Consider the following 12,500-nt stretch of genomic DNA (forward strand, 5'->3'; position numbering starts at 1 on the left):
TCATTTTATTTTTACTTTCCATATGACTACGGAATATAATTTTTATCTGACTTATTCAGTGCGGGCTCTCCCAGGATTACCCAACCTTCACTGGTTGGGTTTCATTTGAAACCAAACTGTAGATCCTGGCTAAACAGGAGTTGCACTGGTAACGAGAAATGGGAGTCCCGTTATCTCTTTTATGATGCCTTCAAAGTAAGATGACACTCAAGTATTTGTGCTAATTTTTTTCGTTTTATTTTTTTCAGTTCGAGCTCGTCAGACCAACATCCATTCAAAACCTCTGCTACGGTGCACTCATGATGATGCTCACGTCATTCATTTTCATCCCTAATATCCTTTGTTCTTTGTGGGTAGCCTTCAGTATCATATCCATTGAAATTGGAGTTGTCGGTTACATGGCCTTATGGGACATCAATCTTGACTCCATATCCATGATCAATCTCATCATGTGTATAGGTTTCTCCGTCGATTTTACTGCCCACATCTGCTATGCTTATATGGCGTCCAAAGCGAAATCCCCCAACGACAGAGTCAGTGAATGCTTATATTCTCTCGGCCTGCCAATAGTCCAAGGATCCTTCAGCACCATTCTTGGAGTTGTAGCCTTACTCTTAGCTGACAGCTACATTTTCTCTGTCTTCTTCAAGATGGTATTTATGGTAATATTCTTCGGTGCCATGCATGGTCTCTTCCTTCTACCTGTCCTTCTATCCTTATTCGGCCCTGGATCGTGCACTAGACACGAACCGGACATAAAAATGTCGAAAATAGAAAAATATCCCCACCCCTACTGCCTACCCCATCCCCAGTTGATGCTGAACGATCAAATTTTTAACGGCAAAACTTTGAATCCGAATGGAATTTACAAGATTTACGGAGACGACAAAGATTTAGGCATCGGAACATCCGGTGAGGATACCAGCGAGAGCAGTTCCAACCAGTCGCAACGTCGGCAACTCGATGACGATAGTGGAAGGAAGAAATACGAGGAAGGGTGGAAGAGATCGAGCTACTGCCAGAGTCCGAGCCAGTTCCAGCCATCTGGCGAACTGGACTTGTACGGGCATGATTTAGATAGGAATTGGCAACGTCAGCGTTATGAAGACAACCGTCGAGTGTTCGACAACTATCGAAAAGCTCCTGTGCCTAGATCTAGGGATGACGACTGGGTGACTTCTGGTCGTAAAACGAGCGATGTGGGCATGCCCCGCCGGGAAGGCACCTACCGAGTGATGCGAGCGCAGTCGCAGCACAATCTCCACCGACCCCGCGCGCCCCGGCGATCCAACTCGCACCAGAACCTCGAACATTTAGATTATGTCGCCGAAATGCGCTTTCCTTGACAATAACCTACGATTCTACGAAGTTACAATTTAAATAAAGTGCTCAATTTGTGGACCAAAGTATTTATACTTCGTACATTGAATATAAATGTTATTTTAAGGTACATATTATAAGAATGCCAGGAAGTGTTGATTATGCTATAAATATGAATGAAAGACTTCAAAGCTGGCGGTGTAATTGCGTGAGATAAACTGAGTTATCAGTTATTTATTCGTTTTGTGGGTTAGTCATGAATTTAAGAAACCAGTATATTTATTTTGATGATTGAATATGACTGTGTTAATTGTCGAAAGCTTAATTATTACGATTAAGCTATTTGGTGCAGACAGTGAGTCAAGGCTTTAGCTTTGATAGTAAATGCATGTAAATATCGTTTACAGAATCATCATTTTCGATCCTTTATTTTGATATTTTGTTTTAAACACAAGCGAAACAAAAGTGCTTTTTAAAAAATAATTTATTTAAAACATCACTAGTTCCTACGACTATAATACTAAAAATACGAATTCGTCTGTGTTTTACACGTTCTGTAGGCTATTTGTTTATGACAACATTCTATTTTATGCTTAGTTTCATAATAGTGTGATATTAAACAATCTGGGGTAGATAAGGTAGCTTTAGTGGAATGTGTATATATAAGTGTGTAATACAAATAAGCAAATAAGATTCTACTGTGTAAGAGAAGCTTTAACATAATCTGTGTCTAGAACTTTCTGTAAATATTAGTTGTGATAATATGTCTTGCTGCCATGTATACAATCTCCTGTCTTCCTACAATCATCTCTACACACGATACTAAGAAAGTATTTATAAAGCGAGCAATAACTACAACTAACATAAAACTATATACATACAGAATCATTCATACGCAATATTGTTTGCCATTGTCTGGTAAAAGTGATTTTTGGAGCAGTATGAATGAAAACTTGTGACCAATCTGGTCACACTATTATGACTGAATATTGTAAATAATTTGTTTTATATTAATAAAATTAGTTTTGATAAACGCAACGTGTTTTATTGAATGTTGTTTATTATAAAATATTTATAACCAGTTTTGATTAATCAGAACAGCTTTTTCGATGCACGAATAATAATACAATTATCAATATAGGCACACAGCGAACTTTAACATGTTCAATTAATATTTGAATACGCCACAAATTCAACAAAAACAGACATAATTTTCATCAGGATAATAAAATAATACACATCGACCTTTGGAAATAACAGATTCATCTTTGCTTGTCCAACAACCATCGCTTATGCCGATTTTTTTTTTCAAAAGGTCGACATGTATGAATTTGTACTTACTAACAAAACGGTAAGTACTAGTAGACTACAAAGGCAATTCAATCACAGAAAAAAACACTTGATAAGTAGGTTTATGTATTACAAGAGTAATCATCTTTGCGACTGTGAGTAAAACAAAAGAAAAGGCAATCTTATGACGTATGACGAAGCAAATAAGAGCATTCTTGTCGCGCGCGATAAAAACTTCACTGTAAAGTTGATAGTTCGTACTTTTACTTGTGTTCTACACACAGTTGCAAAATTTGTGTCATATAAATCAAAACCTAATTACTAATCAATAAAATCATTGCTTATGATTTGTTATGGATTTTTGCTAGCATTTGGCTACAGAATAAAATCAGATCTTTGTTGTCAAACCTCTCACTTATGTAGTCTTGTAGAAATGACAAGTTTTTCTGTCTAATTTGCTCACTTGAAGCTTCAGCATTGCTCTGCTTACTCAATATTCGCGTAATCAGCGATTTTGTATTCGAATTCGTAACATTCTTCATAAACAGATCTGTTACTGTTTCAAATGACAATCTCTCTGCAATTCGTTGTTTTGCAGATTCTTCTAAGTTTTCTCCAAGTGTCTCCACAAAGTCAGGTCTCTGTAAAAGTAACGAAATATTACAGTATTTGTCAAAATCTGTAAAATATAACCGAATATTAATAAAATACCTTACCTCAGCAATACATGATGCTACCAAATCCTTGGTAGATTTGACTCCACTTTCGTCAGTTTGTGCGCCGATATGAGCAATAATCTTCTCATCTGTTTGTACACAACCTATCGCTACAGGTACTTCATTAGTTTGTATTTCAACATCAGTTGATACAGTACCAATGGTCTGGGTGTCGATATCTATCTTATTAACAGCTACGACTTCAGGGGAAATATTCTTTTCCACAGGTTCAATAGACATAACAGGAGGTTCAATTCTTTCTGCGACTTTTTTCGCATAATCATTGAGCACTCTCTTAGCGACTTTTACCTTTGGTGCTTTTATACACAATCGGTTCACTTCGAGTTCAGTCTTCTTTGCAAAATCACCGACAGTCGCTATTTGACCTTCAAATTCTTTCAAGAACATGGTCTTCATAGACGCCGATGAGAGCTCGGCAGCAATATTATCAATGGGATCATTACAGTCAACTAAATCAGGACAAATTGGGTCGACATCATTCATATCACTATGCTTTATAATCTCCACAGCCGGCGTCTCGTCTAATGACATAGACTGAGTAACATCACTCGTCGTTTCACTATCATTAAAACTTTCAACAGTCTTTGTGAGTGCGTTATCGAGTTTGAACACAATATCAAGTCTTTTAGGCGATTTAGGTACAATTTGCGAGCGCAAGTTTTGTCTCTCCTGACGTTTCAATGCAGAGTTCGAAGGAGATCTGACCCCACATGGTTCTATGTACTTCTGTACAGCAATCGTTGTGGATACCGGTGGGTCGTGGAAGCTTACTCTTTTCCTCTGAAAAAATAATGTTGTTACTTACACCATTCCAAAAAGGCCACAATAAAAAAAATAAGATAAACTTGCTAAGGCTACTTACTTTGCTGGCTGATGAAACCGTAGCGTCGTCAGTTATTTCAGCTAATTTTCTTTTCAAAATAGGACCCGACGGACTGCATTCAGAGGTCGGTAAAGACCTCTTGAACTTCAAGAAGTTTTCACTGTTTTCATTGTCGTCATTATTCTCGCTTGTATCGCCAACAGAGTTGTATAAAATCCTCAGGTTTCTCCTCGCAGGTGTTGTGGACGGACTCTTCTTAGGCTCTTCAGCTTCAGATCTTTCGGTGTTCATGATAGTTTGAAGTCTATCAGGCACACACAGGCCCAACATTTGTGCCGCTCTGCCGCCCGACCGAACTTGAGGTCTGTTCTTTTTGAGAGACAAAGAGGAACTTGGACTTGAGTTATTATTGCTCGCATTTTCTTCTCTGGGTGGAGATAAATCCCTCTTATCTGGCGAAACTTTGTCTTCAGTGAATATCTCAGGCGAATTACACTTCTCGAAAGGCTCCCCATTACTTTGAACGGGAGATGATAATTTTATAACTACATAGTCGCTACTCGTTTCTGGCGATGGAGACTTTTTGTCTCTGACAGGGCTCAAAGTTTTTATCGGCGATATTTCTAAGGTGTTATTGAGAAAATCTTTCTTTCTCTGCGCTTCGTCTTTGAACGGCGATGAAGCTGTGTTGGCTGCGTCAGCTTTTACGCTACAAATAACAGATGATTCGTTTATGGTCGTCGTGATTTCGTCTGCGGTGTTACAACCCATCATTTGGACGTCACTAACTTCAGTAGTATCTACAGCCTTAATGGAATTCACTTTGTTTAGTGTGGGGCTGGTCTCTATTAAATCGGCGGGATTCATGGGCTGAGTGTCTGCTTCAGCGATTTCTTGAGTTTCTGAACTGATCACAATAACATCGTCGTCGTTAACAATAATAACATCATTGGAATCATCTTTGCTTTCAATATCTTCAGTGTGTATAGGCTGTGTATCCATGTTTTCTGTTAATTCTAAGTCAGTCTTATCAGTTACGGCGGTTTTGTTTTGAGGCAGTATGCTGTCATCCTTGCTTTCTGAATCTAAAGTTTTGTTGGTCATAACTTCATCATTATTGGTGGTTAATAAGTCTTGAGTTTCGAAAGGACCTACCGACGGAGATAAGGGTACTTTATGTACCATCACCGATACCTTTTTCAGAACACTTTTTATAGGCTTCACTGAAATGGTAGTGATTGAGGAGTCTTGAGAACTTTCTATGACATCTTCAGATAAAGGAAGATCATCTGATATTTCCGAGTAATTCTCCTGACTCTCACTAATTGTAACAGAAGTGTTGTCAGGACTAGTTTTAGTTTTATCCTTTTTTAATGTTTTTGGAGTCGTTTTTGCATCTACTTTCGATTTATTAAGTTTTTCCGCCAAACTTTTTCTTCTTGTATTGTTCAATAGTGTATCTTTCATTGAATTATTTAGATTTTTCCTTGTCATACGTTTTTCTGTTTGAATTTTCAGGAAAGGATGCCCTTCAACTGTATCTATAGCCAACTCTTTTTCGATTCGCGATTTTTTGACAGTACTCCTCCTAGTCAATTTTGGCTCAAGTGTTTCTTGTTTTCTTTTTGGTGTTTTATCTATTTTAGCTTTATCATTGGCTGAACTGCCTTCACTTGGTTTATTTTCTTCTTTATTAATAATCGCTAAATCTTTTTTATGGTCGCTAATGGGTTCAACAAGTGCATCTTTATTAGTAGAGTCATCTTTGACAGGTTCTTCTTTCGGAGGTGATGGGGTATCTTTGGCCTCTGATAGTTCAATAACTTCTTTATTGTCTGATAATAAGATAACATCGGATTCCCTCTCGACTGGTTCATTGTTTTGAACTTCAACGCTCGACGTCTGTTCTGGTGACACCTTCTGACGTTCGTCTTCTGCATCCATTTTTTTATTTTGTTCATTGTTATCGGTTATAATAGCAGCTGAGTCTAATTTATTGAATTCTTCAACATGCGGGGTTGTATCACATTGAAGTAGCGGCGTTTTATCTTCAGACGGAGCGTTTTCAATTACAGCAACCGTATGTATTGCGCTGGAATCTTGACTTGAAGTTGGTGAAGACTTTTCATTTTCAGTCTTACGATTTTTCAGCACATCATTTTCTGCCTTTGAAGTATCATCTTTTTCAAGCTCATTCTCAATAGGCGGCGTTGGTGAACAGGAGGAATCATTCTGACTTGAAGACCGTCGTCCTCTTTTTAGAGGAAATATCTGCACATCATCAAATTTTTTAGGCTTTCTTTTGACACGAGATGGTCTTTCCGCATTAATTTTAGGCGGCGCCGAGTTAGCCAAATTACTACTGTTATTACTACTACCTTTCAACGTGGGAGTTTTAGGAATATTTTCAATCTGAATAAGACTTTCAGATAAATCTTTACCATCCTTTTGTCCATTAGATTTTTCTATTAAATTCCTCACATTACGAAATACTCTGTCTTTCAAAGCCATTCGAGGTGATTTTGGATCTTTTGGAGTAGTGGTTTGTTTAACTTTATTTAGATCGCCACTTGATTTTTTTTCTACATTAACGTCAGTAACAGGTTTCTCTGAGAATATGTTCTCTATTATCTTAGGTACAACATCAGAACTGGGCATCTTTTTGAGCATTTCTCTTACATTGTGAGAATCGGTGGATTTGCTAGCCGAAGTTGACTTACTACTTGTAGAGGATGAATCCTGTGAATCAGTTTTCCAAGTGGCTAACTTAAATTCATCCTGAGATTGAGATAAGTCTTGATACAAAGCTGGTATATCCTCTCGCTTCTTTTGGAATTTTTCTTTTTGATTTTCAGTTAATTTTCTGGGGTTAAACTTCCAATTAGATTTCACGACTACAAACTCTTCACCATTTTCAACTACAGTATTTACAATGCTAGTTTCTTTTTTCCTTCCTTTTTTTACAATTAGTTTAACGTCAGGCTCTGCAAATTTTTTGTTAGTTACATTTTCACCTTTCACAGCTGACTGCTCAGATTGTTTAGTACTTGTTTCTAATTTGCTAATAGCATCTTCAACTGGTTGCTCAGATTTTTTAGTAGTTGTTTCTAATTTGCTAATAGCGTCTTGAATTATTTTGAATGCAGGATCTGTTGACATTATTTTTGTTGAGTATTTTTCCAAAACTCTCATCACGCGTTTTTGAAGTGCAGTGTTTGTCTGTACTAACCCTGAGTCTACCAATACCAAGGTAGCAATTGAATGATATGGGTTACTCAAAAATACAGGTTCAATAGAACTTAGTAAATCTTCAGTCATTTTCATTTTATCCTCTTCCTGCAATATTAGAATAGTAAATTAATAATAGTAGTTTTATTTAAAGAGAATACTTTGTATTCTAGTCTCAAACGATAACAAACTTACATTTTCTTTAAATAGATTCAACATTTTAAATATGTTCTCAGCAACATGTATAGTATGATCCATAAGGATCTTGTCTTTCTCATATTGTGCTACTTTCAACAAAGATTTTTCTATTTTAATCAGCATATTCAGAATGCTATATTCGATGTCACTTTTAATTTCATTTGTTATCAGCATCAACAATTCCACCGTTTTCGTGTACCCAACAACTGTAATAGAAAAAATAATATGTTTGTACTGCACATTTTTCTCCAGGGTTGCTCAACCAGCTATATTGATAGTGACATCATATTACTAAAGACGTCATCATGCATCGGTCTAAGCAGCAAGTCACCCTAGTTTCCACATTGAAGGTAGAATGTGCAATAAATAAATGTTACTTCCACACTTGATCTTTAAATGAGAATCAACGGTTTATAGCTGATCAAGACCAAGCTTTTGCATTTTTTTTTAAATATATTTTTTTTAAATTCAATTATTAATAACATCAATACTGAAACTCGTTGCACTTAAAACTAATTCAATTTATTATTACTAATGCAATAGCTTGCTCCAAAAACGATCGATACTGTCTCAATGTTTTTACAATGGTACTGGATGTTTACCATTACCACCAAGATTACATTGAGTGGGACTTTGGGCTGAGTCAGACTTGGCTACTTTCGACCGAAATGATTATGTATGCCTTTTCTAATCATTTGTCACTGTTTAATTATTAGATTACATAAGGTAATAAAACCTTAAAGCTGTAATGTAATGAATAAATAATAACACACCTGAAACACTTTCCAATTCGTGCTTGAGAATCACCATACACGCCTGCAGCTTCAAGTTAAGGTTAGTGGTAATTTGAGTGCTCCACAAAGCATTAGCGATGTCATCTTTAGCATTATCATCTGCTTTGGGATAGATATAGTCAATCAATTTGCTCCACACTTGACCACAATAGACAATCTGTAAAGTTTAGAAAATATAATAATACTTCATTAAAGTAAGGATAAGTTGATTTTATGTACATAATGTGACATTATTCTGCACCGATTTACTTACATCTACAAAAAAGTTTTTAGCTTCGAAAGGCCACAACACTAAACTATTAATATTGCTGACATCTTCATACTCCAGCTCATAAACACACTCAGCAAGGGGTGTCAGGAGAAAAGAAATGTTACTCTGTGAAACTGTGTCATCCAAATTTAACAACCAGGACAATAGTTTAGAAGAACTTTCAATTTCCTTGTCCAAAATATAACTTGCCACAGGCTTCAAGGTATTTGAAATAACTTTTGTATCACATCTGGAAGATATTAAAGTTAAATTATGCAAACATCTGAATTATTGGTGAAAAACATAGGAACATCAGCAATAAATGAATTTTTATTAGCTTTAAAGTCTATGCTATAGGACGAAGTAGTTCTAAAAAAACTTACGTTCTGTAATAGGTGCTGAGTGATTGATCCAGAAGTAATAGGATCATTTTGAAAATAGGACCTTGTTTATCTTGAAGTTTCAGGAGTCCTTCGGTTTTTTGGTCAACAAATAATGAAGCAATCCAGTGGACACCAACATCGGCACATTTAATATCCTGAAATAAATTATACTGTAATATTATTATTATCATAAATAGAATTGTGCAACAATTACATTGTTCTGTAAAAGATTATACCTTTATGCAAGTTTGAACTATAGCCAGGAATTCTTTAAAAATATCATTCCTGACATTGTTATCAGGCAGTTCAGCAACAATTGCTATAAATGATCTCCAAAGACAAGTCATTTGTTTGATTGTTATTCCAATGTTTTCTTTATAATTTACAATTGCAACTTTTAAAGAGTACATCCAATCATTCAAAAAATCTATCAAGATGTTTGTAGAAATGATTTTTCCATTTAATTTAGGGACATTCACACATCCAGTACAAGAGGAATGGCCAGCTAGAGCAATTAACATTTCCAGCGCCTGCTTTTTAGTTTCTACTGTCAACAATCCTGGAACGAATCCAGGTTTTTGTTTGCCAAAGCAGAAGTGTAGAAATGAAATTATTATTGTCTCAACAAAATTGCCCAGTCTTGATTCAAATTTTTGTATTAAATGCCACCATGTTTTCATTTTAGCCAGCGCTGTGGCTTCTACTTTTGCATTATTTGATTGAAGGGGTATTATGAGTAATTTCAGTCTTTTTACTATATAACTTTCATTGGTTTCTGTATGAAAATTATCTATTAAAACATCCCAGCACTGGAATGCTCGACATCTGTTAGTAACATCCAGTTTGAAAGCTGTTTCCACAACTGGGAGCATAGAATTAATGGGACTACCCACTTTGCTCATGATCCGTGTGATTTGGTTTTTCAGCAATCGTATGCATACTATCCATAATCTGTGCCAATTTTTCCTACCATTTACAAGCATTTGCTTCATTGTAGCTGGATACCTGAAATAAATTATTTTTATTAAAGCAACCTGTTTACCTGAAATCTACCAGTATTCAAACAATTAAATAATATTCTACTACTACTCAATGCCTTTTTAAATTGATATCCATACTAAAATATGTAATTAAATGTATAAATTGCTAAGTATTTAATAGGTAGTGGTAAATTATTAAGCAAGCAGCAAAAGAGGTATTATCCAAAGAGTTAAAACAAGAGTATACTTACTTTTGAGGGTTGTATATGCATTCCATGAGTATTTGCCACTGAGTATTATCATCGTAATCTACTGCTACTAATGCATCAGTTAGAAGCTCCAATGTATCTAATGGTGTAGCATTTGGCAAATCATTGTCAACTCTGTTTGCAGCAAATATAGTGGGTATAAGTTTAGAAAACCAGACATTCAAGTTGGCTTTCACAAATGCTTCTTTCTTTTCTGGCGGCAATATCTTTAGCAACTTCAGAATTATTGAACAGGGCTGAAAGATTACAAAGTTTTTAATATTACCAAGAATTTTAAAAAACACTTAAATAGCTATTATAAAAATACAAACCAATAGTTGTATTTCCAGTGGTAGCAGTTGTTGGCAATATAGGATAATAACTTCTATTATTTCTGTAGAATTCAAAGCCACTTCCGTAAGAGTTTTGTTTGGGTATAAATCCAATGTCTCAAAACACAATGTTTGTAGATTTTCCATGTTATTCAGCAATGCTGTTGTTTTGATTGTGTTTAAAATGGCAGTTATGGATGGTACTAAATTTGGTAAGGTGAGATGGTCTTCTACCTGTAATAAATCAATTTTTACACATCACATTTACATGCTAATTAAAGTTTTAGATAAGCTGTTATCTGAGATGCTCCATAAAATTGTATACTATCACATAAATCACTACTGGGTAATCAAATCAAGAGATAGACTTACTTTGATTTTTTTGAGGATTAAATAAATGATTTTTATTGCAACAAGGCAGCACTTTTTGTCCTCATGAAGCTCAACCACACAGAGAGCCAGTATTCTGTTCAGCACTGGCAAACTAACATCAGTGCCATTTTCTAGTGCTTTCATAAACACTTTGTAATGTTGACTTCGGACTAATGGAACCTCCATTATCGGATCCTCTAAGAGTTCCAGAGTCCTCTGGATGTCTACTGCAGTTTCTTCTGGCATATCTAAAGATAAATAGAAAGGTTCTCAATCATGAAAATGTCGCGATTAGTCGATTAAACCGATAAACCAACGTGTTATGAACGACTCCCGTGTGCCATTGTGCTAATTTTGCAGGACCACAGTGCAAGACACTTGATATGTCAATACATCTACTTCTACTTGTGTAGTTGTTACCTCTACCCCTCTACCAAATCTTTGATTTTGTCTTTAAATTTTAAACATTATGAAACTATAAAATGCAGACAACATTCTTTATGATAATCGTAAATAATTCTTATCAAATAACGTACAAAAATCAAGAAAAAAACATACGAAGCGGTCCTACAAGTACCATCATTGAACAAATTGCCAATGTAAGTATAAGCACAATCTATAAAAATTTGAAGAAATATAGCGACAGTGAGTAATACACGTGTAGTTACCTGTTTTTTTAATGTAATCCTATGATATTTAATCGCAAAACTGATAAAATCATGACACAAAACTTAAGAACGAGCACGGCAAAGAACGATTTTTTGACGTTTGATGCATTTATGGCGCGAATGTGTGGTTATAATAAAAACAAGTGTCAAAGGAGTTTGATATTATACTTCTTTTACTAAATTCTAAACATTAAAAAAAAAAATCCAAAAAACTAACCATGATTTCAATGATATTTTATTGACCGAATTAGTTAGGTATATAGAATAAAATGTTGTAAAATCATGGGAAAATTTTAATGTAAAGAAGTTGTCAGCTGGGCCATGGAATTTGTAGATAGTCTGTGGTACTGGTCAACTGCGCGCCATTTTTACCCGACTACGGCAAAGCAAAAGGGGGGTTATGATTTTTTAGGGTTCCGTAGTCATGACAAGGAACCCTTATAGTTTCGTTATGTCCGTCTGTCTGTCTGTCTTTGCCTGGAAACTATTGGCACTAGGGAGCTGTAATTTTGTGGAGGTATGTTTAATCACGCCGACCAAACGGTAAATACAATTTTGAAGAAAAAATTTTTTTTTACTTTAGTTCCCCTACATGTAAAGTGGGGATGAATTTTTTTTACGTCTTCTACCCTATCGTGTGGGGTATCGTGGATAGGTCTTTTAAAATGGCTTAGGGGTAGAAAACCTTCTACTTACTTACTTATTTACTTTTAAATTACTTTAGTTACTTAATTTTATGTTTTGTAGCTTATTGTTAACTGCGAATTGAAAATATGGAAAAATATGAGTTGTTTGCTAAACCCAGTTATTATTTTGACTTTCCTAATTTTTACATAAGAAAGAAAATATAAGTGCCTTATCAATAAACTTGAGTCTA

The 12,500-nt window shown here is 35.4% G+C and overlaps 2 protein-coding genes across 2 annotated transcripts in view; one reads left to right on the top strand and one right to left on the bottom strand.

Annotated features, from left to right (window-relative positions):
- LOC135071935 (patched domain-containing protein 3) overlaps positions 1-2,353 on the top strand; it is a 49,732-nt gene extending 47,379 nt beyond the window's left edge. The window contains exon 11 of the mRNA XM_063965824.1: positions 249-2,353. Coding sequence (XP_063821894.1) covers positions 249-1,346 — 1,098 coding nt within the window. The 3' untranslated portion in view covers positions 1,347-2,353. The remainder of the gene's footprint in view (positions 1-248) is intronic.
- LOC135071934 (telomere-associated protein RIF1) lies at positions 1,787-11,711 on the bottom strand. Its single transcript, XM_063965823.1, has 12 exons — positions 11,624-11,711; positions 10,956-11,203; positions 10,584-10,817; positions 10,255-10,508; positions 9,260-10,028; positions 9,024-9,178; positions 8,644-8,890; positions 8,370-8,547; positions 7,594-7,802; positions 4,210-7,506; positions 3,327-4,127; positions 1,787-3,251 (listed from the first exon to the last, which is right to left on the bottom strand). The coding sequence occupies exons 2-12, from the start codon at positions 11,199-11,201 to the stop codon at positions 2,952-2,954; spliced, it is 6,690 nt and encodes a 2,229-aa protein (XP_063821893.1). The 5' UTR covers positions 11,202-11,203; positions 11,624-11,711; the 3' UTR covers positions 1,787-2,951.
- Between the last annotated feature and the right edge of the window lie 789 nt (positions 11,712-12,500).

This window comes from Ostrinia nubilalis, chromosome 5 (genome assembly GCF_963855985.1).
Source record: "Ostrinia nubilalis chromosome 5, ilOstNubi1.1, whole genome shotgun sequence".
In the NCBI taxonomy this organism is placed as follows: Eukaryota; Metazoa; Arthropoda; class Insecta; order Lepidoptera; family Crambidae; genus Ostrinia; species Ostrinia nubilalis.